Here is a 25,207-nt window from a genome sequence, read left to right on the forward strand (position 1 = left end):
GATAGGTGCAACAAATAATTAAATTATAATTATTTAAGCCTCATTAACAAAGATTAATAGATAAGTCGTAGAAAAGGTCAGGAATCACCTGGGGTTTGAAAACATTCATTGAGGCGTCGAAAAGTATGCAGTAATAAACAAAATCGTAATATTTCAGAATGAAATGGATACATCAGTAAACTGGATTTAAAGTATGTATATTTTTGCATACTATTTCACATTTTTTTAAAGAGATTCCAGATGATTTCTCTGAAAAATTACTATGCCTACTTTTAGACATCCTTGATATGGGCCTAATTTTTTTTTTGAATGTTTCAGAACCACCGTAATTTTTCTAAAAAATAAATGTGCCTACTTTTAAACATCTTTTCAGGTGATTTCAAAACACTATTGAATTCTCTTAAAGAGGGAGTATTCAATTATGTTAAATTATGATATTATATCCATGAAATTTTCTCATATTATACCCATTTTATTTGTATTATTCATTAAAGTAAGATTACTTTTTCTTACCACAACTATATATATTCCAGTTCGCACCTCCTTGGCTGCCTCAACTCTTTTCACACGCCTTTCAACCGATTCTTATCCGTTTAACCCAATCCAGTCCGCAGTCCCCGCCGCCGGAAAAGGGAAAACAATGAAAGCAAAACCATGAAAGGTTGCATATTTAATGACAGCGGAGCCCAGACTCACATGTTCGCGCCTTGAATGCGCCGAGCGAGACCGAAACCGCTGATGGATAATGCATGAATTAGCCGATGAGCGGGTAAGCGGGAAAACCAGAATGGCCAAAAGTGGGTTGGCTGGCATTTCGTGCCGTTTCTGGCCGCTGCGATCTTTCTGAATGAATGCGATATGGGCAAATTGGCCAAGAAGAATCAGGTTAAACAGCTCTGCGGTAATTTACGTTTGTCTCGAATCGAAAAAAATACGATCTTGTAAGGTCCAGCAGAGCGTAGAAAGCGTGTAATGCTCTTAGATTTACACTACAGAATGAAGATATAACAGTGAATCAACATTATATATATATTTCCCAATAAAAAAAACCCACTAAAAGTTATTGAAACATTTGTTGCATTATATTTCGAGTTAGCAAATTTGTCATGAAAGTATAATAGTTTTCCTCTTGGCATTCAAAAATAACAGTCAAAGTTTAAAAATAATTGTGAGCATACTCCATCAACTGATCGGCAAAGTTACAAACTAATTAAAAAGAGTGATCCCAAGAAAGTGGGTCCAAATCGAAAATAAACAACAATTGCGTTGATTATTTGATTTCTGTGGAGTCATCAGCGATTCGCAGCCAAAACTTCCAACTTTAAGACCAGTTAAAGCTGGATTTTGAAGCCGAATCTTTTTAGATCTCTATAGATTGACAATTTATTGTTCCTCAGTTGCTGGGGCATCCCAAATATCTTTTGAGTATTCTTTCGCCTTTAGCGGTAGCCTAAGTTTGAGCTTTGTACAATGTTTAGGGTTAAATATTACGGCATAAGTTAGCTTTAAAGTTTAAACATTATAGTCTATATGTTAGCCCGGTGTTCAGGTTGCTTCTCCCGGTTTAAAGCGGCTCCAGGGCCGCCGGTCCATGTGGACTGCCCTCCAGTTTGCGCCACACCACGTTGCACATCTCTCGCACCAGCGCCTTCTCCCCGTCGTCCATCTGATCCAGGGCGCTCCCGGCCAGATTGCCCAGGCGATCGCGCTCCAGTTGCTCCCGCACCTCCAGCACCTGGAGGGCACGCACCACCGCCTCCGGGCGTCCGGCAATTGGCTCTGGGAGTTGGATAGCCGCCGCTGCTGCCGCTGCAGCGGCCACAATCTCCTGCTGTTGCTGCTGCGATTGCTGCGATTGCTGATGTTGCTGCTGGTGGGGCGATGTTGCTGCTTTGGCGGAGGCTGGTGTGACGGATGCGGATGTGGGCGTGGGTGTGGCCTGCGGCGTTGGCGTCGTCGGCTGCTGCAGGTGGGCGGTGGGCGTGGTGCGCTCCTCCTCCAGCTGCTGGATCCTCCGCTCTAGGGATCGTACATACTGAAGCGTCTGGTCGTTCAGCGTGTGGGCATGACGTAGATCCTGGATAAGAAACCAAATTAGCTTAGATTCTTTATAAGGAGTCGGTATTTTTCCCACCTGTGGCAGTTGCCTTTGCTCCGCATAGTTCCTCAATGCCGTGATGGTCTCATCCGCATTTGTACTCGAGCTGGAACCATCTCCATCGTCGCGCAGCGCATTCCTGGTGGCCGCTCCGCAGCCGGCGCACAGCGCATTGGCCGCCACATGGGCGCGCTCCTCGTCCAAGTACAGGCAGAGCTCCTTCAGCTCCAGATTGTCGGTGATTAGCTCCTGCTGCTTGTCATCCAGCTGACGTAGTTTGTTCTGTAGGAATAGGAATCAGGGGTTAGCTTCATACTTTTAGTAATTCAATGGTTAATAGAGCCCTGCATGAATGGATTCAATGAATTATTTTGAATGTTTGTTTTACATGAATGAATTAATTAGAATTTTGATTTTAATAGAATTGAATGAATTTGAATTTTGAGTTTAATAGAATTAAATGAATAAATGGCATGAATTCCAAAATAATTCAAACAACAAATTTTTTTTAAAGAAAAAAGGCCCATAATTTTGTGATTAAATCTGCCTGAATTTTATTTACTATGCAGTTAACATTGACTTGTTAATAAATTTTCAACTTTTTGTTCTCAAAAGAAAGCACGCAAGCAAATCTGGCAATTCAAAAAATACATTAAAATAATAAATACATTCATTCAATTTAAAATTAATTAGAAAAACATTTAATTTATTTCACATAAAATCACGGTTGCTTTTTTCTCTCTTTTTTTGCGTTGGTTCTTTGGCCCATTTTATAGAATTTGGCTCTTTTTTGCTAATAGGATATTATTTTATATTTTATACCTGAAAAAAACGAATTCATTTTTGTATTAATGCATTTTTTTTGCAATTTTAAAAGTGATTAATGTCTGAAACCCAAAAGTGCCAGATCGAAACTAAATTGTTCTGGTTATGGTATGGTAATTTGGTATATGGTAAAAATTTGGCTCATTTTTAATCTTTTTTTGGTTTATAACAAATTTTTGAAGTGACAACCGTGCATAGAATTGAATTAAATAAATCCAAAAATTTCATGGCATACTACTTATGATAAAACAAAAATTGAATGATTAATTCACCTGGTAGGCGGCCACCTCCTGCCTCATCACACTGGCCGTGTATCGCCCGAATCTCTGCCACTCCCTGGCCAACTTGCGACCCTTCTGCCGGTCGTCGTCCAGGAAGCAGCACAGATCCCTCAGCTCCTGGTTGTCGTCCAGCAGCCGCTGATTCTGCTCCTTCAGGGCGCGCAGCTCGTTCACCAGCGACTGCAGCTGGCGGTTCTGCTCGGCGGTCAGCCTTCCTCCTCCCCCATTAACCGTGGGTATTCCCGTGCCGCTGGACGTGACCGAGGCATTGGGCGATGGGTGTTCCTGGTCCGGCTTGCGCACAAACTTGAGCATATCCTTCGCTCCTCCTCCTCCTCCGGATTGGTGTTGCAGATAGCGCGACTGCTGCTGCTGCTGCTGCTGCTTGATGGAGTCGGGTATGTAGATGCTGGATAGCTGGGGAATATCCGGCGGATACTTGAGGGGCAAATGCGGTGGCTTGAGGATCCCGGTGGCGGGCTGCGGGGGCGGCTGGTACCTCGGTGGGATGGAGTGGGCGGGTGCCGGTGCCTTTAGCTGCGGGCTGCGCAGAGATTGCTGCTGATGTTGCTGCTGCTGCTGATGTTGCAACTGGTAGTGGAAGCTGCGGCGCTGCTGCGACGGCTGCTGGGCAGCTAGATTGGGCAATTCTTTAGCGGATTGCTGCTGGATGGGCAGGCGGGAAGTCAGAGCCTGCTGATGTTGCTGCTGCGTGGAGTGCGGCTGGTGTATCGTGGCCACCGTCTGCAATTGATGTGATTGTTGCTGCTGCTGCTGCTGCTTTTGGGCTGGCGACTGAGCCGCCGGCGTTGGCGTTCCGCTTTGTTGCTGCGCTGAGTTGCTGAGTTGCTGGTGGGGATTAGCAGCTGCTCCTCCTGTTGCCGGCAGCAAAGAGCGTCGTTGTTGCTGCTGCTGATGTTGTTGCTGCTGTAGTTTGTTAATTGCCTGCGTCGCTGCCTGGGCTTTGCCTATTATTTTGTCAACGCTATTTATTTTTATCAAATTATGGCCCAAAGTGGTTGCTCCGTTTGTAGTTGCTGCCGTCGTGTTGTTAGTTAATGACTTCTGCTGCTGTTGTAGTTGTTGTTGTAGTTGCTGCTGCTGCTGTTGTTGATTGCCGGACATTTTCGTGTTGGTTCCTTGTTTGCCTTGTGTCGTTTCGGTTTTTTTCGTCCCCCTCCTTGATTTCCCGGAGTCTACGACCTCGGAGTCATATTGTCAAGTCACCACTCTGCAAGATAACAAAAAAAAATGGGCAGGGCATTAGCGAAAATCTTAAGTGGAAAAAAAGCTATGGGCAAACAATAAATCAAGGCATTGCTCGGTGTAATTTATGCGACAGTCGAGGGCATGCCGCCAGCGCAGCATAATTAAACCTCCATTAGACTGCCGCGCGACGCTGATGGAAAGTGAAATGAGCATTTTTCGCACCACTGGAGCCGGAGACACAATCGGAATCGGAGTCGCTGGAGTCGCTGGAGTCGCAGTCATGACATGGCACACACGTCGACGTCCTCGCCACGGAGTGCTCAACAAAATGCAACGAAGCGTCGCCAAAATGTCGCCAGCACACGGAGAAAAAGCAACCCACACTATGTAGATATTCAGGAAATAGATCTGCTAATATTATATTACCTTTTCCTAAAAGCGGGCCTTTAAAGATACTACATACAAAAAAAAGCACGTCGCCCTAAAAACGATATGATGTAAATGTCAGGTTATTCATACTCATATCGTTTTTCACTGAAATATTCATAAAATTGATCTTAAATAATTTAATTTTGCCGAATTCTATTCTATTTTGTTTGGGTTTGATACACAAAGGGCTTAGGCTAAGATAAGATATACATCATTTGGTAACTATTCAGGTTATACATCTGATATTATTATATTTTTGGCTTTCCTGATTGGGAGATCTTTAAGATCTACGACGGTTTTAGGTTTAAGATATACCACTGGAACCTTTAATAGGTAATGTTTTCAGGATCATAATTTATAAGTTAGGAGCAGCACCCATTATTCAATTTTTTAAATATTTACTCCTAATTAAAAAATTTAAATTATTTTACAAGTAGGTATCTAATATAATTAATTATAATAAATTTTTTTAGAATTTTATTTAAAGTTTGCTCTTAGGCTTTTTTCGACATACCAAAAATTCATATTTAATTAAAATTTAAGATTTTTTCTCTCTGTATAGCGAAGGGAGTATGTCGCTGGTCTTGGCTTTCTGCCTGAGATCGGATGGGTTGGCGCTGAAGCGTCTAATCACCAGATGTGCGTCGACTAAACGGAGGCTTCCGCTTCTGGTTTGGAAACCGAAAGCCTGCCCGATGCACTGAATCGCATATCACCGCATTTATATCTGGAAAGTGAAATTGTTCATGCTTTGATGGATGGCAGGGAAATTGAAATGTTGCAGAGTTCGGAGCTTGACATGATTATGGTAATTTGTTGGGGCAATTGCTAGTAATGACTGGATTAGTATTGCATCACAACGAATTGCGGAGAGTATGTTTTGGGATATTTAATTATGCGGTACTCAACCTTTCAACCTTCGAATGAGTGATTTAATTAAACAATTTAATACACTTTTTTTAAAATAATTCTTATATAATTTTGAAGGTTTCCGCTAACTATAAAAAAAACATTTCAGTTCAGAGGTAATTTATCTTCCAGTTATCATTGAAGATATATTAATGTTTCCGTAAGAACTGAACATTAAAACTGGGCTCACCTTTATGATAAGCTAAAAGTAGCTGGTAAACTGAGAAGGTCTATTGGTTTTACAGTTTGCCCTTGAAGTAGGACTCAGTTTATTGCCCCAGTCTAAGTGGTGAGTAATCAATTTCACTTAAATTCAGCATAGGGAACATCTGCATATAAGTTACAGCTGACATATGCCATAGATCTGAGGGGCTCTTCCCTTTTCCAGCTACTTACGCTGTCAACTTGCCAGCCAAATGTCCGAGGACTCCCCCTTTCTGAACACAAACATCACACATCAGGGGGAGAGAAATGACAACAGGTGTGAAATGTAAGATGCCCGCGAAAGAATTTACAAAAGGCGACCACCTCACCAAACTCATTCAGATCTTTGGGGTATCCGGGAATTACAGAGGAAACCAACAGCCAGCAAACCAAAAAAAAAGCACAAAACAATAAGAGACTGGGGAAAAAATTGCGAAAATAACAAAGGAATGTGGCGAGGGCCTGGTCGCCGAGGTTGGGCCCTTCATTGTTGCACCCAGAGCCCCGAATCGAGTCGTACATAAAGTGGGATCTGTGGCATTCTGAAAAGAAAACTTACAAAACACGGCAACAGTTGTAAATCATCGAATTACCTCAAAATAATAGCAATCGCTCTCTGCCCGTTTGGGGGGGCTGAAATTGGCCAAAAGCAAAACGAAAATGCAAAGCAGAAAAAGGGAAAGAAAAAATGGTATAAAAGGTAAACATTTAAATACCCTTTTTAAGAACTCTTTTTGAAGTAATATTGAAGAAAACCTAAATGGGATTTTTAAAACACTTATACAGTCGCCTAGAAGTATGCAATGAAATTATTTGAATCAGGAAGTTCTAAGTTCATTTTTCGCACTACACCTTTAAACACCCTTTTAAGTGATTTCTACGTTCGATTATATAATTACATGTTAAAGCCATACATTTCCATTGCAAAATATTAAAAGTTAGCTATTTCTCGATATCTAATTTGTGTTTTCCTTTCAAAAAATCGATATTATCGAATTGATATCGAAAATATCGATAACTTCAGGCCTAAAAGTGCTGTTTTGATTGCTCTTCGATTTTCTTCGACAGAAAATTAATTGAAATGTAAGAGCCCTGCTTGAAGGGTATGAAAAACAATGCAACAGCACCCAAAGCATCAGCTCTTCTCTTTCGGAAGACAGGGGGGAAGAATGGAGACTGGGGGGCCAGATCTTGAGTCACAGCCTCTACCAGTAAAAAAAACTCAGTCCCGTTGGCGTAGTTTTAGGCGACTTGCGAAATGAAGAAACCCTCCAAAAAAAACAGCAAAAAAAATTCGTGTGTCAGTTACGCTTAATGAGCACAAATATTGCTCTCGTTGTTGTTGTTGTTAGCCCGGCTATTGTTGCTTTTGGTGTAGATTTACTGGCTTTGATTGCCATGCCGTGTGCAAGTTGAAACTGGGATCCAGTCCCCTTTTGAGTCCCCAGTCCAGCCTCTGAGCTCGATTTCAATGAAGACGAGTCTGGGTCTCCCAGTCGGAAATGCCAATACTTAACCCTCAACTGCCCCCCAGATTCATTCGCGGCCAGCGAATCTCCCTTTTTTTTTTTGGCCGGAGCCATGAGAAAACAAGGGGAAACAGCAAATGAAAAGCTTGGCGGGCAGCACATAATGATGAAGGAGTGAAATTAAAATGGCAAATCGTTATGGAAGAACTTGGGATACTCTAAGTAAAGAAAAACTATACTACAACATAACCTTAAAAATAAAAAATAACCGATCCTATATATATTATAAGCTTAAAACTTAATTGCCAACCTAATTAACGCCTAAAATATTCTGTAATTATAACTATGAGTTACTCATTAGGTAAAAAACCCGAGATCTATAATCGGCTGATTTATAGCCCACAAAGAAACCCCTTCGGCAAAGGGTACACCCATAAAAAGCCTTCAATTTGTAGCACATGTACACATACTGCGACTTAACCTTTACCAACCTCCCTTCTTAACCCCCGGTTAAGACCCCTTTCCAGCAAATAGCAAATCATCACCTGGGACCCGAAGCCCAAGTCAAAGTGGAGAGAGGCAAATAAAATGTTAAAAAAAAAATAAATAAAAATGTACAATATTCAATATGCGTGTTTCGGCCTCCGGCGATGCGTGTATTCCACGCACTTAACTCTGAGTATTTACTCTTTTATTTTAGCTTTTATAATTTTATGCGTGCTCCGTTCCTTTCGCCAATAAACTTTTGATCTGACTAATAGCCAACAGCTAATGGCTGCCTTTGTTGATGGCTTAGAAATGGCATAGGCGTTGGCCTCAGTTCGCTTTGGCCAATAACAAATTGCCATAATTAGTGCCATTTTAATGTGGGGTTCCAACTCACAGATCTCGCCCAACTCCCCAGTAAATCTGAATTCATAACGAGCCGAGTCTTATTATGCACCCCGAGGGGACCTATTACAATAGTCAGTGGCTTCCGATTCTCAAAACAGGAGGAGGTTAAGGTGTCGGAGTGCAAAATTATGAAAATTACTTTTCCCACCACTTTGTGGGTGGTTTCTTCTTCGGCTGAAAGACTGGGAACCTCAGAGTCCCGATCTCAACTCGACAATGGACAATAAAACAAGAGTGGCACACACACAAAAACATAATAAGTTTTTAATGGGTCTAGCCATGAATTTATTTGTTATAGATGGCAACTGCCAGATAGAAGGCAAGTTAATGGAAAACATCTTGAAGGGTTAAACTGGGAGTTACACGCAAGGAGGCAAGTAGAAAGAAAACTGGTATCACGATATGCAAACCCTATATCCCTAAATTAAAACTATGTATAATACATACATTTTTTTATCGATTTATTTCATAATTTAATAATTTTATTTATTACCGAAATCTGCCGAAAACATAATTTACAATAAATCAATTTCGTGTCATTATTATTTTTTCGCAAAAAAGCTCTTTAAATGTAATGATGAAGCAATTTTTGGAGTGAACTTGATAAGCTGTTGCCAGCCATAAAAAATTGCTGTTGATCGTTTTTACATAATCTTTAAGTTATAATCATTTTTCGCTTGCCATTTGATCATTATTGCAGCAAATGGGCTTCATCAACTTAATTTTTTGCTAATCTTTGGCTTTTTTTCTATTAATTAATTAAAGCTATTTTTCGAATCGGCATATTCGCTTTGCCAGATTGGCCAGCGGACCGTGAAACAAGTGTTTAATTAAGGAAATGCGAGAGTCGAGTACGCAAAAAACACGCACACGTGCAGGCCGTAATTTAATAAACCCAAAAGACAATCAGCGAAAAAAATTGGTTAATAAACGTAAAGCCATAGGGGGAAAAATAAATAAACATGGATGGATGGATGGATTGGATGGCTGGTTGAGAAACGCTCAAAGTCACTCAAGGTTAAGAAATCTCTTTGCGCACGCATACCAATAAGCATACGCAGTGTGGCCACAGATCGCAGATCGCAGGCAATGACAGCATTTTGGCCTTTTCGAGTGATGACAGCCACGGCCAGAAACCGAATCTTGGCCCAGGCTGAAAAAAAACCGAGAAAGGCGAAAACCGCAAGTCATGTGGGTTAAGTACACTTACTTAACAACAATCCACAACTGACCGCGCGCCCAGACAATGAAGTCCGTAATGAAAAGGCACAGGCTCTTCGGGTTCGGTTCGCACTGGATCGAGGTGAAATGGGACGGAGCAGGGATGGCGACCACACCGAATAGGTAACCAATGGCTCCAGGCAATTACAGGTTAATTATAGTAAGGAATTGGAGCAATCAATTTGTTATACCAATAAATAAATATAAATAAATATCAGGACCAATGTTATATTGACAAAATGAATTTATAATCATGTCATTATAACCATTCAATAATGTAAAACTGATATTCGATATTTGAAAACCGAAATAGAGAGCAAATTCAAGATGGCGACTAAAATTACAGTAAGTGAGAGCGAAGAAAGACACTTTCAAAGTTCGAATTTCGAATTTCGAGCATGACATTATCAAAATATCGTATTTTGGAAATACTATAAGTTACGTTTTTTAATTCTTATTTAGATTTGAAAAACAATATGTAATTATTTAGTATAGGAAAAGGTAATCTATAACGATAGAACTTTATTTGTAATTCCCCTAAAATTTTAACAAATAAAATTTGCACATAATAACCATAAATTTATACGAGTTATATATTCAAAACTCAAAATATTACCGACCTTACAGTTTGACAATGTTTTATGACAGGAAATGCCCCTCTTTCAATTATTTTCCTCTTAAGCTCGAACATATATATCTATTTTCCACTTCACCTCCACGCCGGATTGCCGCCAACTTTACTTAGCCACCCACAAGCCGTGGCGAATGCGACAAGCGAACCTGCACACCCACATGGAAACCCAAGAATATGGGAAATACAGAAATCTTTCCCGATCGGGGCTGCACGCTCCATTGGATTTGGCTACAGATTTGGATGCGGATTTGCATTGCACGCACCAGAAAACGCGTGGTATACAAGGTATACCAAGTAACCAAGGCGTCTCCATATATCGTTTTTCAAACGCAGCTCGACTAAAAAGCTGGGGAATAAATATCAGACGCCTTCGTTGCTCGGATCGAATGACAAACGACAAGCGACGACGTTAAGTCATACAGATGACTTTGGCTTTAGCTCGAAAGAGAAATAAAAATACAAAAAAAAAATGAAACACTTTGGCGGAAGAGCGAAAATATTCGTGAATGAACGAATGAATGAAGCGCAAACACAAAAGGATCCACACACCACCATTCAAAAGACTCAAGACACAAACTCGCCTCGCAGTCTGAAGTTCCATTTATCAACGGGCTCGTTCGGCATGAAAATGAAAGATTTGTAACCATCGAAAGACGATTATGTTGCACGTGACACTCGGTCTCCGGAATTCTTGGAAAATAGCTCAAGAGAGGCCCAGGGAAATTGATACGCTTGAAATGCATACGCCACAAGATTATGGACCAAGATCAAAAACGATTTGACTCTAATTTTCAATCGCACACAGAGAGGCCACCCACATATAAACATATTTTTAATGTTCCAACCAAAGTACAAAAAAATAAAAAATCCATGTGTAGCACAGTAGGCAAGACACCCAAACTTAACAATGCAAAAAGCTAACGAGTAAAAACAAAGCCACGAAAACAAAAGAAGTGGTTGTACAGCAAGTGAGTGAAGGTTAAGCGATAAGTCAAGTCGTTGATGGGAACTCCAAGGGGCTTGGGGATAAGTTGATTACAAATGCAGCGGCCTTTCCTAATGAAAAGCTCCGAACTGGAGCAGTTACTTGATAAACAGCTGTGGGAATTATAATTTTCAGCTGGCTGATGGAGAGAAAGGGTTTTTAAAGAATGGATTTCAAAGAGAAATGATTGGGGTTTTTGGGAGAATTCGGTATAGGCTAGAGTTAAAATACCCAAAATATTATGGAAATAGTTAAAAGCTTTAATAGGATAATAAAACATAAAAAAGTTTAAAAAATATATTATTCTAAAATTATTTAATACTATTAAAATATTAAAGTTAATAAAAATCCAAATTAATCAAATTCCAGACAATAAAGACATCAAAAATGTGTTCCTAAAATAACTTAATTAAACGCTTAATAAGTTCAAAGATCTGAAAATTTCTAAAATTTCTATCTTCTAACAAACCCCAACCCCAGGGGTTTATTAGCCGCTAATCTGGTTAATTATGTGCTGCACAAAATATAGAAAACAAGAACCAAGCGAACAGAATTAATATGTAGATTATTTTATGAACCTCCTGAAGCTCCGGAGGTCTCTTATCTATATTTTATTCGAGTCGAGCCTAATCGAAGCGACTGAAACTGAACCTGAATGGGCATCAAATCAAAGCCACTCCCTGGCCGACTTCAAAACACAGATCGAGAAACCATAGCTCTCGCCAATCCCTCAATCGGGCGAATACAAAATACAACTTCCATTTCTCGGCCTTACGTCGTTATGGTTTATGGGTATCATTTGTGTCAAGTCTGCGTCGCATATTTGATTTTTACGACAGTCGGGTAGACGAGTCTCCGCATTTTCGAGTCTCCGAGTCTTTGAGTCTTTGAGCCTTCGTAGACCGCCCGTCGATAGCCATAAACTTGGCCATTTCATGCGCGAAACTCCCAGCCAACGGCAAACACTTTTGTGCAAATTATTTATGCATGTAAATTAACAGAAACAGAAACAGAAACGGGCAAGAAACTAAGCTAACAAATGAAACCCAAAATGGTTTCGGTAACTTTCGAATTTATCGCATAACGAGAATCTTTCGGCGAGAACTCATTAACACGCCCTCTGAAAAACCGAAACACCGAATAGCTATCTGCAAGCAAGTTACAACATCCACATTAACGAAGAACAAGCCGCAAATTGTTGAAATATGCAAATTTCCAAGAGTCTGAGTACGGACAAACATTAATCTTAAAGCCAGCATCGAAAGAGTTAAGTGAAGTGGAGTTTTAGCCAAAAACTTAAGACATAAAAACCCAAGATCAAGCTTAGAACAAACCTCTCTTTTTATGTTTTTCCTTATTTTTTTATGCTGACCCCGTAACCCAGTAAAGTTCATATGTACAAATATTTAATTATCATCTGGCTGGAGGCGGTCCAAAAACATTCTTCATCGGCCAAACTAAACATTTCTTCATTTCAAATTTCTGTTCCATCATTCCTCTCTCCACAGTTTTGTACCTCACAAAATTAATAAAGTGGAATAAATTCATGTATGCTAATGCCTGAATTCTTTTGTTGTCTTGGGCATTTCATTAATTTAGGGCTGCTGAAATTCTTTCTGAAACCCAATCGGCTACTTTCGATTTTCTGTTTTCTATAGCTTTATTAGAAGAACTCCCCTTCCTCTGCCCATAATTCACACTCCCCGAAATACTTTGAATAAACGTAGGCGTTTGATCTGAAATTAAAGAATAGAGCGCGTGCTCTATATGGTGTGATATCTGGAGATTACAGGTTACCAAAAGTGTGGGTGGATTGTCCAGACAACAATCAGTTTGTAAAGCTTGAAATTTACTTCAATTGGGGTCAATAACTTAACGATTATAAAGTAAATTTGAAGTGAAAAATAAAAGATTAATAAAGTTCGTTGTTCTATAATAAAATGTATGTTATTTGGAGTTAAATCGATCAGCTTTTCAGGGGATGTTTACTATTTTAGACTGATTTATAGTTGTAATACAAATTAGTTCAAATTATCCCTGTTTAACCGAGAGATATTGTCATATCAGATAATTTACGGTCAGAAAGTGATTTATACTTATCGATCCCTTCGATCTGATCCCATCTTTTACTTTCTCCTGCCATAAAAAAGGTAATAAAACTAAGCCAGGAAAGTGAACTAGATCAAGCTGCGTATGAGAATAGGGTATATACATCATTTTCGTATTCCCTGGGATTACGGAACCCGAAATAATAATTTATGACGGCCCTAAAGTGTCCTCGAATTTCTCGCCCTTCCTCTTTAAACTCAAAGGTAAACTGGGCCTGCCTCACGTACAAAAGACGTGAAAAAGGCGGCGAGGAAACAATAAAAGAAACCCGAAAACAAAGCATTATGTAAGCATTAGCACGCTCTAACCTCCCCCACTCCCAGAAAAGTCCAGTGAAAAAAGATCGGAGCGTGAAGAAACCATAAAGAACTACGAACTTCGACGACCCAGAGTAATAACAATTAGCGACATGCGCAATAAATGCCTAAATGCCTACGGCAAATAACCAATTTCCCCTTAACCCCCGATAGTATTGCCCCATCCAATTAAATTTCTATTAATTTTTTACCAATCACAAAGCCCGAGCAATGCCATAAAAAGCGGAAACCATTAAAATGACTCTGGGAATCTCTATTCAGAGCGAAAGGAAGGGGCGAGGTAGGAATTCTATTTCCTTTCTTGGACACAAAAGCCGCTTAGAGCAGCACTTCTTTTGTCTGGCAGCGCAACAAACTTCCGGATTGAGCGATTTATTGAAAGACCCGACTGCCAGGAAGGAAAGGAATCGGTGCGGTGGGTTGGCCCATGGAAAAAGGTGGAAAGGGAAGTGTTACACGTTGCGGAGACAGAGACCCGAAGAAATGGCGTTGCAGCTTTTCCACATTAAATTTATGAACTAATTAAAAGACAGTTCCTATACAGCGGCGATGAAAGGAGGCAAAGGCAATATGCCAGGGAATGGGCGACTGGGTAACCCAATACCAATATTGGACGTACACTGCGGGGAAATTATTTAAAGAGTATATAAAACAAGATAATTGAGGGGATTTCATAATACAAATTTTCGATTAATAACTTGTTATCAATTTGATATTTAATATTGATTCAAATAATATAACACTTAAATGGAAAATGTATTTTTCTCTCTCTTTAAAAATACCCCTTAATCGAAAAAATAAAAAATGTTGAAAATTATATTCTTATTAAATTCTCAAAGATATCAAATTTATTTGACCCGTTCTTATACAAAATAAATACGGAAAGTTATCAAAACGATAGTACCTATCACTTATTTGATATTTAATATTGATTCAAATAATATAACATTTAAATGGAAAATGTATTTTTCTCTCTCTTTAAAAATACCCCTTAATCGAAAAAATAAAAAATGTTGAACATTATATTCTTATTAAATTCTCAAAGATTTCAAATTTATTTGACCCGTTCTTATACAAAATAAATACGGAAAGTTATCAAAACGATAGTACCTATCACTTATTATCGATTAAGTATACAAAATCGAATTGTTTTTTTTTTACAGGGTAGCATTTAAATGTAGTCGAAACTTAAGGCGGAATGCAATAAATTGTGCAACATTGATTTAAGAACCATCAGAAGATCATATTTCGCCCAGTGTTCCTTTTGGCCACTGAGGCATGTCGATCGCTTGTCTTCCTCTTCTACCTCGTCTTGGCAACAGCTGGAAAAGAGGAGGAGGAGGAGAAGGAGGAGGAGGACTGGAGCTGACCAGTCGATCCGTCGGTGGAGGCTGTGTTCTGCCGCTGCTCTTGTTTATAAATCAAGTCACATTAAGTGTAATAATAAACGCAGATCGAGGCGAACTTGAGCCGGTTCTCCGGTTTTCCGTCGATTGCTTTGGGGTTGGGGCAGCTTTAATGCCGTTCTGCGGCGAAGAATTGAATAAGTCATAAAGGGAGGAGCTAAAGGGGCGCAGCGCAAGGTGGGAATTAATAAAAAATCTGGCCAAATTGTGGCACCGCGTTCTCCGCTTCGATAATTATGGAGAGCATGCCAAAAGAGAGAGGCCGGCGGAGCTGGAGAAATGTCAAAACGTACGCTTCATTGCCGTCGCCTGTCTTCTGGCTTCAGTCTTCAGTCTTCTGGCTGCTGGTCTTCTTTAGCTGGAGTCTTCGTCTTCTGGTCTCTCGCTTTGCTAACGATAACGACAACAAAATGCTGATGGCACAAATTATAGTCAAGCAAGAAAGAAAAACGGAGACGGCAGACTGCAGTTTGGAGTTTAAGGCTGGAAAATGCCGCAGCTGAAGACCGGCAGTAGAAAGCAGAAAGCTAGCCAGAAAGCCTCCGTCTTTGGGTCCCCAAGCCCGCTTTGTCTCGAGCCCCACAATTTCCGCCATTTATGACAGTCACAAATCGAGTTACACTCACATAGCTATAGCCATACTATGGCTATAGCTTGGCTTCAACCTCAGCCGTAGCTTTAGCTTTAGCTTCAGCTTCAGCTTCAGCTTGGCCCCAACTTCAGATTCAGCCTCTCCTCCAGACCGCCGCGTACTTTCTAATTTCTAGGCGCACTTTTTACCTCGGTGCTCTGCTCCCTGGCTGCCGTTTTTGATGTTTTATACCCTGACAAATGGGCGGGGTATGCAAAACTATGGTTAACGGTTAGCACATCTGGAAAACAATTCGACAAAATACAAATTCAAATTTACTGCAATTTTAAACGACTTCCTTTTCTCAATTTCATTTTTATTTGCGCATAAAGATGCAATAAAAATAGAAATAAAATCTAGAGATTTAATATTTACGTTTAAGAACAGTTACAATTTATCTTGAGTCGGTTTGCATTTTAAATTTGAAAGTGATGACAATTTATAACATCCTAAATATATTCGTATTTAGAGATTGTTAGAATATATTTCCATTTCTAGGGTATGCAATATTCGGCATGTTTTAGCTTCCCTTACAACCAATATTTTCGTTGTCATTGCTTTCTGTTGAACAAACAAGTTTTTTGGTGGTTTCTTTATTGTCCATCTCTCGAGCGACCGCCAAGTGATAATGTTCATTTGTGCATGCGATATTCACCAAATTGCATGCAATAGAAATTTGTTGTCGAGGTCACACCGCTCCACGCTGAGACCCAATGCCGCCCCTCGGTTCCGTTGCTACCCCGGATGCCAGATCTTCGGATATCCAATCCCCCATCCCCGATCTCCACCATAACCATAACCATTCACAATGCCAAAACGGCAGCAGCGGAGAAAAAGCGAGGCTTTTGGAGGAGGTTTTTTTTTTGGTAGCTAAGTGATGGGAGGTCAAATCAGTTACAGTTACGCGAGGCTGTTTTCGGCCAAGAGACAGGAGAACGTTGGCCAGTTTTGGCCAGAAGCAGAGCGAATGGAAAGTAAAGCCAAGGAAGCCTCTGGCTAATGAACCTCAAGTGGAGCACACTCCTCAAGCCAAACGGAGATTCGATTCGAGAACATTTGATGATCTAATGGCAGTTCCAATCGACTGATCTCATTTACATTCCTTCGACGTTTATGTCGAATCGGATCGTTTGCGTATTACAAAGATATGCGGGGAACCCGTTTGGTCTGCAATTAAATCAGAATGTGGACCAAAAGTGCACAAGCCATTTTTGTAATAGTTATTTTCAGTTCTCGATTGATATCAGCGATAATATAATGGATATACGCCAAGAAGAAGACATGTTATTATTTGATTTACATGCTCAAAACATGATATGACGATCTATAAGATCACTTATCATAACTTTCAACCGGTCGCGTCTTGATAATTTCAAGAATTCATAGCATCTCAAGCCTAGTCTCGTGTTTTTTCTTCTTTTCAAGCATTCTGATACAGTTATTCTGAATCAATTTTCCCGGTGAATGCTTAGAATATTTCTAGATTTCAGTAATTTAGTGCAGCTCCACTCGAGACGCCCCCTTGTGCTTCCTCGTGGGCCGGAGGAGCCACATGCAGCTCAAAGAAGCTGGGTTGACAAAAATGAAATTTTTGAAATTTGAATAGCGGAATCGTTTGCCCATCTTTTGCCCATGTTTGCCCACCAATTAGTTTTTTTTGCCCACGTCCAGTTTTCGAGATATAAAATTTCGAAAATTTTCGAAAATTTTCGAAAGTCACAAATTTTTGGAATTCGATTTTTTTTTTTTTTAATCGTAAGAGAATCGTTTGCCCACGTTTGCCCACCTTTTAGAATTTTGAAAAAATTTATACTTCAAAAGTTATTTTAATTATAAGTTTTTCCTTAAGAAAAAATCGTTTGCCCACCCTTTAAAACTGAATATTTTTGGAAAAAAACGTTTGCCCACCTCTTAAAACTAAAAAATATTGACTGCCCACCCTTTAAAAATACATTTTTATAAAAATTATCGTTTGCCCACCTCTTAAAACTAAAAAATATTCACTGCCCACCCCTTAAAACTAAATATAAATGAAAATAATCGTTTGCCCACCCCTTAAAACTAAAAAATATTCACTGCCCACCCCTTAAAACTAAATATAAATAAAAATTATCGTTTGCCCACCCCTTAAAACTAAAAAATATTCACTGCCCACCCCTTAAAACTAAATATTAATGAAAATAATCGTTTGCCCACCCCTTAAAACTAAAAAATATTCACTGCCCACCCCTTAAAACTAAATATAAATAAAAATTATCGTTTGCCCACCCCTTAAAACTAAAAAATATTCACTGCCCACCCCTTAAAACTAAATATTAATGAAAATAATCGTTTGCCCACCCCTTAAAACTAAAAAATATTCACTGCCCACCCTTTAAAAATACATTTTTATAAAAACAAACGTTTGCCCACCTCTTAAAACTAAAAAATATTGACTGCCCACCCTTTAAAAATACATTTTTATAAAAATTATCGTTTGCCCACCTCTTAAAACTAAAAAATATTCACTGCCCACCCCTTAAAACTAAATATAAATGAAAATAATCGTTTGCCCACCCCTTAAAACTAAAAAATATTCACTGCCCACCCCTTAAAACTAAATATAAATAAAAATTATCGTTTGCCCACCCCTTAAAACTAAAAAATATTCACTGCCCACCCCTTAAAACTAAAAAATATTCACTGCCCACCCCTTAAAACTAAATATTAATGAAAATAATCGTTTGCCCACCCCTTAAAACTAATAAATATTGACTGCCCACCTCTTAAAAATTAATTTAAAAATGTTTTTAAACCGATTACCAGCTCAGAGAAGCTGGGTCGGGTAAAATTAAAATTTCGAATTTTTAATATGGGAATCGTTTGTCCACGTTTGACCACCTTTTAGTTTTTTTTGTCCACGTCCAGTTTCAAAAATATGGGATTTCGAAAATTTTCGAAAATCAAAAGGTTGAATTTTTCAAATTTTTTTGTATGGAATTGTTTGTCTATCGTTTGTCCACGATTGTCCACCCTTTAAAATTTTGAAACAGTCAAAACTTTAGAAAATACAATGTGCATAAAGTTAGCAATGCAACTTTTGAAAATGCAAATTTTTTTCTATCGACAATTTGCCGTTATTTTTCCGTAAATTATTCGTGAAAGAACAAAATTTGCCGCACAATTTTTTTTAAAATTATGAGATGTTCTGCTAAGTTGATATCAACCCCCACTAAAGTGCAAAATTTCCAAAATCTTTTTTAATAGGAATTTGCAGTTATTTATCCGTAAATGATTCGCGAAAGAAAAAGTTTAGTTGCTCTTGCTTTAACATTTTTTTTTGTTTTTAAACAAAATTGTTCTGAATTATTTAAAAAAAATTCAACCTTTTGATTTTCGAAAATTTTCGAAATCCCATATTTTTGAAACTGGACGTGGACAAAAAAAACTAAAAGGTGGTCAAACGTGGACAAACGATTCCCATATTAAAAATTCGAAATTTTAATTTTACCCGACCCAGCTTCTCTGAGCTGGTAATCGGTTTAAAAACATTTTTAAATTAATTTTTAAGAGGTGGGCAGTCAATATTTATTAGTTTTAAGAGGTGGGCAAACGATTATTTTCATTAATATTTAGTTTTAAAGGGTGGGCAGTGAATATTTTTTAGTTTTAAGAGGTGGGCAAACGATAATTTTTATAAAAATGTATTTTTAAAGGGTGGGCAGTCAATATTTTTTAGTTTTAAGAGGTGGGCAAACGTTTGTTTTTATAAAAATGTATTTTTAAAGGGTGGGCAGTGAATATTTTTTAGTTTTAAGGGGTGGGCAAACGATTATTTTCATTAATATTTAGTTTTAAGGGGTGGGCAGTGAATATTTTTTAGTTTTAAGGGGTGGGCAAACGATAATTTTTATTTATATTTAGTTTTAAGGGGTGGGCAGTGAATATTTTTTAGTTTTAAGGGGTGGGCAAACGATTATTTTCATTTATATTTAGTTTTAAGGGGTGGGCAGTAAATATTTTTTAGTTTTAAGAGGTGGGCAAACGATAATTTTTATAAAAATGTATTTTTAAAGGGTGGGCAGTCAATATTTTTTAGTTTTAAGAGGTGGGCAAACGTTTGTTTTTATAAAAATGTATTTTTAAAGGGTGGGCAGTGAATATTTTTTAGTTTTAAGGGGTGGGCAAACGATTATTTTCATTAATATTTAGTTTTAAGGGGTGGGCAGTGAATATTTTTTAGTTTTAAGGGGTGGGCAAACGATAATTTTTATTTATATTTAGTTTTAAGGGGTGGGCAGTGAATATTTTTTAGTTTTAAGGGGTGGGCAAACGATTATTTTCATTAATATTTAGTTTTAAGGGGTGGGCAGTGAATATTTTTTAGTTTTAAGGGGTGGGCAAACGATAATTTTTATTTATATTTAGTTTTAAGGGGTGGGCAGTGAATATTTTTTAGTTTTAAGGGGTGGGCAAACGATTATTTTCATTTATATTTAGTTTTAAGGGGTGGGCAGTAAATATTTTTTAGTTTTAAGAGGTGGGCAAACGATAATTTTTATAAAAATGTATTTTTAAAGGGTGGGCAGTCAATATTTTTTAGTTTTAAGAGGTGGGCAAACGTTTGTTTTTATAAAAATGTATTTTTAAAGGGTGGGCAGTGAATATTTTTTAGTTTTAAGGGGTGGGCAAACGATTATTTTCATTAATATTTAGTTTTAAGGGGTGGGCAGTGAATATTTTTTAGTTTTAAGGGGTGGGCAAACGATAATTTTTATTTATATTTAGTTTTAAGGGGTGGGCAGTGAATATTTTTTAGTTTTAAGGGGTGGGCAAACGATTATTTTCATTAATATTTAGTTTTAAGGGGTGGGCAGTGAATATTTTTTAGTTTTAAGGGGTGGGCAAACGATAATTTTTATTTATATTTAGTTTTAAGGGGTGGGCAGTGAATATTTTTTAGTTTTAAGGGGTGGGCAAACGATTATTTTCATTTATATTTAGTTTTAAGGGGTGGGCAGTGAATATTTTTTAGTTTTAAGAGGTGGGCAAACGATAATTTTTATAAAAATGTATTTTTAAAGGGTGGGCAGTCAATATTTTTTAGTTTTAAGAGGTGGGCAAACGTTTTTTTCCAAAAATATTCAGTTTTAAAGGGTGGGCAAACGATTTTTTCTTAAGGAAAAACTTATAATTAAAATAACTTTTGAAGTATAAATTTTTTCTAAATTCTAAAAGGTGGGCAAACGTGGGCAAACGATTCTCTTACGATTAAAAAAAAAAAAATCGAATTCCAAAAATTTGTGACTTTCGAAAATTTTCGAAAATTTTCGAAATTTTATATCTCGAAAACTGGACGTGGGCAAAAAAAACTAATTGGTGGGCAAACATGGGCAAAAGATGGGCAAACGATTCCGCTATTCAAATTTCAAAAATTTCATTTTTGTCAACCCAGCTTCTTTGAGCTGCCACATGCTCATGGCCACATGGTCACATGGCCGTTTGTCATTTCCAGAGGCGCGCCAATTGCCAGAGTGGCCTGCCAAGCATTTCTGCGCTCTCTGTGTGAGAAAATGTGGCCAAACGGTTAATAACAGGGGAGTAGGTTGTGCGAAAAGGGGGGTTTCGGTCTGGGTTTGTGCTGGGGCTGGGGTTTGGGCTTGGGTTCAGGGGAGCTAGAGGGTGCGGCGACCGCAGAAACGGCAGCAACAGTCAACATAACTGAGCTTAAAGGAAAAGCGTGATCGAGGCACAGTTGCGGTCAATAGAATAACACTGAATATGTCAGTCAAATGGGGATTACAATTATGTTTCACCTGCTTACAAAGAGGGCGTGGAAAATTTGTAACTTTTAGGGAAAAACATGTGATTCTTTAACATTTTTAATTAAAAAAATTTTTTTTTTGTTTTTTATTCTGAAAAAATATTCGATTTCAAGGTTCAAGGTTGCGAATAACCTACTTCTATCTGTATACAATGATTCTTTAATATTTTTATTAAACACATTTTTTCCTTTTTTCTTTCCGAAATAAAAAAAATAAATAAATATTTTAAGAGATAGTTTTATATCTATATATTTTTTTTTGAAATTTTTTATGAACATAGTGCGAATAACCTACTTTTATCCGTATATGCCATAGCATTCCCACCGCAACTGTGACCCGGCAGTATGTGATTCTGTGGAGGAGATTCCAGCGATGGCTGCCGGGACAGGAAACTTAAACTAGTTCTAGTACGAGTAGCTGGCTCTTGGATTCTAGCTGCTAGCTTCCAGCCGGGCCATAAACTGGGACACTTGTTGCGGCAACTTGGACACTCGATGGCTGGATGACTTGACTTGGCCTGGCTCTGCTGGGAGGCAATCAAACTGGCACTTGGCACAAACAGCCCCAGGATGACAAACACTCAAACTGAACCTTCCCACGCAGACGTCACTCCCATGCCGCCCCTGCCACTCCCGGAAAAGAGAAGCCAGCCTAAATTGTCTTAATGGACCATGAAGAGCCCGCGGAGATCCGAAAAAGAATACCCGATGATACTGCAGATGGCGGCAGGCGAGCGTAAATCTAAAAAACCGCCCAATTAAAAAAAAAAGTATGTATAGGTATATAAAAAATAAGGCGACACAGAAAACAAAATCACCAGCGAGGAGGAATGAAAACGAAAGAGTGAGAAAGAGAAAGATGTTGGCGTGGATAAGCCCAAAAGAAAGTTTTCTTTCATTGACAAAAATTTCTTACTCGACTGGGCTGTCTTTTTATTTTCCGCCGCGTACAACGAACTTGGCCGCGGGCTCAGGTCTTAACCCATTAAGATGACGAGGAAATTCTTGTGAATATTTTTAGGAAGCCTACAACTCCTTGGGCTCAACCATAAAGTTCTTACTTGTAGGAAGCACTACAAAAATGTTAGCAAAAAAAGATTTATCCTTCATACCAAAACAAATTTTTTTATTTTTATAATTTCCTTAAAAACATAATATCATAACTTATTCTAAATTTAAGGAAAATAAGTTAGAAATTTTTGAGCGAATTCAAATATCTCTGAAACATATCTATATATCCTACAGTTAAAATTCTTCTAATAGGTTTCTTAGGAAGTACTACAGAAATGTTAGCAAAAAAAGATCTATTCTTCATGGCAAAAAAAAATTTTTATTTTTATAATTTCATTACAAACATAAAATCATAACTTATTCTAAATTTAAGGAAAATGAGTTAGAAATTTTGGAGCGAATTCAAACATCTCTAAAACATATTTATGTATATATCCTCTAGTTAAAATTCTTCTAATAGTTTTCAAAACATCCCCTATTTTTCTATTTCGTCTAAGCCAAGGAAAATTGGTTAACTTTTTGGCCGATTTCTCTGATTTTCGCGTTAATGGGTTAATGTTTGGCATTAGTTACAGTTTTCCGTTGCGATACACGAAATTGACTTTACATATTTCAGGCAGCAGGCGATGTAACAGGTTGTTCGCCGGCCATCTCTTTCGCACTCTCGGGCATTTCGAAACGCTGGCGTCGCTGCTTTTACCTGTTGCGCTGCAGTTGTAGTTGTAGTTGTTGTTGCTGCAACAGAAACAACAACAACAGCTTGGATGCTGCACCGTCGGTTTCTGCTGCTGGTTTTGTTTGATCTTGTGTCTTATTGTTGCGCGTTGTCGTGTATCTTTCTGCCTGTTATTTGTTGCTTTTCCTCGGATACGATACTATCGGGCTCTCTCTTTCCCCCTCTCTCCCGCTCCCAATCCCTCTCTCGCTCACTCGAACGTTGAATTTATTGGCGCATATAAATGCCTCAAAATTGATGTTATTGTCGTCCGATCCGATATCCCTCTCCTTGTCTCCCCCTTTTTGTTTTTGTCCTGCTTGTTGTTTTGAAAATTGATTTTTACTCGGACTTTTATGGCCGTAGTGTCCGAGCGATAAGTGGAGGGAAAACCCGCCTTCGGTTGGGCCAAGAAAACCAGGGAAAAGCAGAAACAGAGACAAAAAGACGAAGAACAAATAGGCAAGGTGGGCGTAGCGCTGACAAAGTGGGCGTACCGAAGAGAATAGAGCAATTTTCGGGATCGAAGGGAAAAAAGAGGGGGCAATGAGTTAATTTCGAGTGGGCCGAGCCCAGGGATTTTTAGCCGAATGATGTGACGTGGGCATAATGCACGTAGAAAAGTATTGATGCAGTATTTGTTTAAAGTGCATTTCATAAAAACTAAATTTTAATAATTGTAACTGTAATTCTAAACTCTAAGGAAACTTCTATAAACCCATTGATTACCTGTGAACTTTAAAAATCTTTTAAAAATTCTTATAATTAAAGGCTTGCATTGAACTCTTCCATTAATAAGATAGAAATTACTTACTAACAGATTAGTACAATAGGCTAAGCAAAAATTTCCACTATCTTTTGATTTTTATAGATTGATTTCTTATACAAATATCTTATTTTTTTCCGTGTAGAGAAACGTGGGCTTGGAAAATTGCAACTTTAACCAAAGCAACTGCAATTGCTGTTGCCAATCTAACAGCAAAACTCACCTTTTTGCGAATGCCAGGAGATGTGTTTTTTATTCCAATCCAATCCTATCCCTCTCTCTTTCGCTCCTTCTCTCCTTTCAAAACAAATCACAAATATTTGCGCATGCGCGACTGCGCATTCCTGGGATACAGATACACACACAAACAGCCGCACAGGCACTCAATTCCGGCGTTTGTTTTGCGGCTAATTGTTTAAACAGCGCAAATTATTCTTCACACTAGTTTTATTTGTTTGTTTGTTGGATTTTCATCTTTTTTTTTTGGCTTCGCACAAACACATTCGCAGCGCACACGCAGTCGAATTCGCGCACTCGCTTATTTTTCTTGTATGTATCTTTTATTGGCCCCAGTTTTCGAGTTTTCATGCCCTTTTCAAGAGCTCGAGAGCCAAAAAGACGCGTCGCCTGCTGCGTTTTCGCGAACTATTTTCGCATCGCTGAAGCCTGAAGCCCGAAAAAGGCGGTTTGAGCCGGTGTTCCTTGCATTTGGAAACATTCGATGCCAGAAAACATTAATAAATTCACATCTACCGGCAATCTGTAACTGTGGGATTTTTTAAACGGCGAACGATCGCAGCGATTGTAGTCTTTTTCGTTTTATTTTAAACACTGTTTTATTCGGCACAAGACACACTCAATTTGCAAATATTTCCGCGTTTCTAGAGCTGTTATTTTCTTCGAGGGGTTTACTTTTTTCAGTTTTCAGGCTCTATTTTCACTTTTCCGCCAACAGAACCGCTTGCATCGAAAAATTTTTTTTAAATGAAAAAAGCAAAATATTTCTCGCAGTTCCAATTCAACTCTCTTTGCTCTCCGATAGTAACTCTCAGAGAGAGGATTGAATAGCAATCGATCTTTTAAGATCGGCTTTAGTTTTGATATCGAATGTAGTTGGTTCGAAACATCACTAAATCTAGCAGAGACGCAAGCCGATCTCTCGATAAATCGAGATTAAACTTTTAACGGAATTAAATCGTTTTGAACTGTAGAATTTTTAGATTTAGATTTAATTTCAGGAAATAACGTCAAAATAAAAATTTAGAAGTAGGCTCTTCATTAAAAACTAGGT

General features: G+C 38.5%; 1 protein-coding gene across 2 annotated transcripts; it reads right to left on the reverse strand.

Moving 5' to 3' along the window:
• Positions 1 to 1,072: 1,072 nt before the first annotated feature.
• Positions 1,073 to 24,900, reverse strand: Ccdc85 (coiled-coil domain-containing protein 85). Of its 2 annotated transcripts, none has more exons than XM_017148641.3 (4): positions 24,140 to 24,900; positions 3,196 to 4,435; positions 2,135 to 2,380; positions 1,073 to 2,077 (listed from the first exon to the last, which is right to left on the reverse strand). In XM_017148641.3, exons 2-4 carry the CDS (start codon positions 4,327 to 4,329, stop codon positions 1,565 to 1,567), a joined length of 1,893 nt encoding a protein of 630 aa, XP_017004130.2. In that variant the 5' UTR covers positions 4,330 to 4,435; positions 24,140 to 24,900; the 3' UTR covers positions 1,073 to 1,564. The 2 variants fall into 2 exon arrangements, with proteins under 2 accessions (XP_017004130.2, XP_044251092.1); XM_044395157.2 differs by lacking the exon at positions 24,140 to 24,900 and adding an exon at positions 15,771 to 15,857.
• Between the last annotated feature and the right edge of the window lie 307 nt (positions 24,901 to 25,207).

This window comes from Drosophila takahashii, chromosome 2L, assembly GCF_030179915.1.
Source record: "Drosophila takahashii strain IR98-3 E-12201 chromosome 2L, DtakHiC1v2, whole genome shotgun sequence".
In the NCBI taxonomy this organism is placed as follows: Eukaryota; Metazoa; Arthropoda; class Insecta; order Diptera; family Drosophilidae; genus Drosophila; species Drosophila takahashii.

Coding starts and splice junctions, on each gene's coding strand:
- Ccdc85 (XM_017148641.3), bottom strand. CDS start 4,329: ATGTCCGGCAATCAACAACAGCAGCAGCAGCAACTACAACAACAACTA. Junction 2,381..3,195: donor AGGAGGTGGCCGCCTACCAG/GTGAATTAATCA, acceptor CTATTCCTACAG/AACAAACTACGTCAGCTGGA. Junction 2,078..2,134: donor AGCAAAGGCAACTGCCACAG/GTGGGAAAAATA, acceptor TTTCTTATCCAG/GATCTACGTCATGCCCACAC.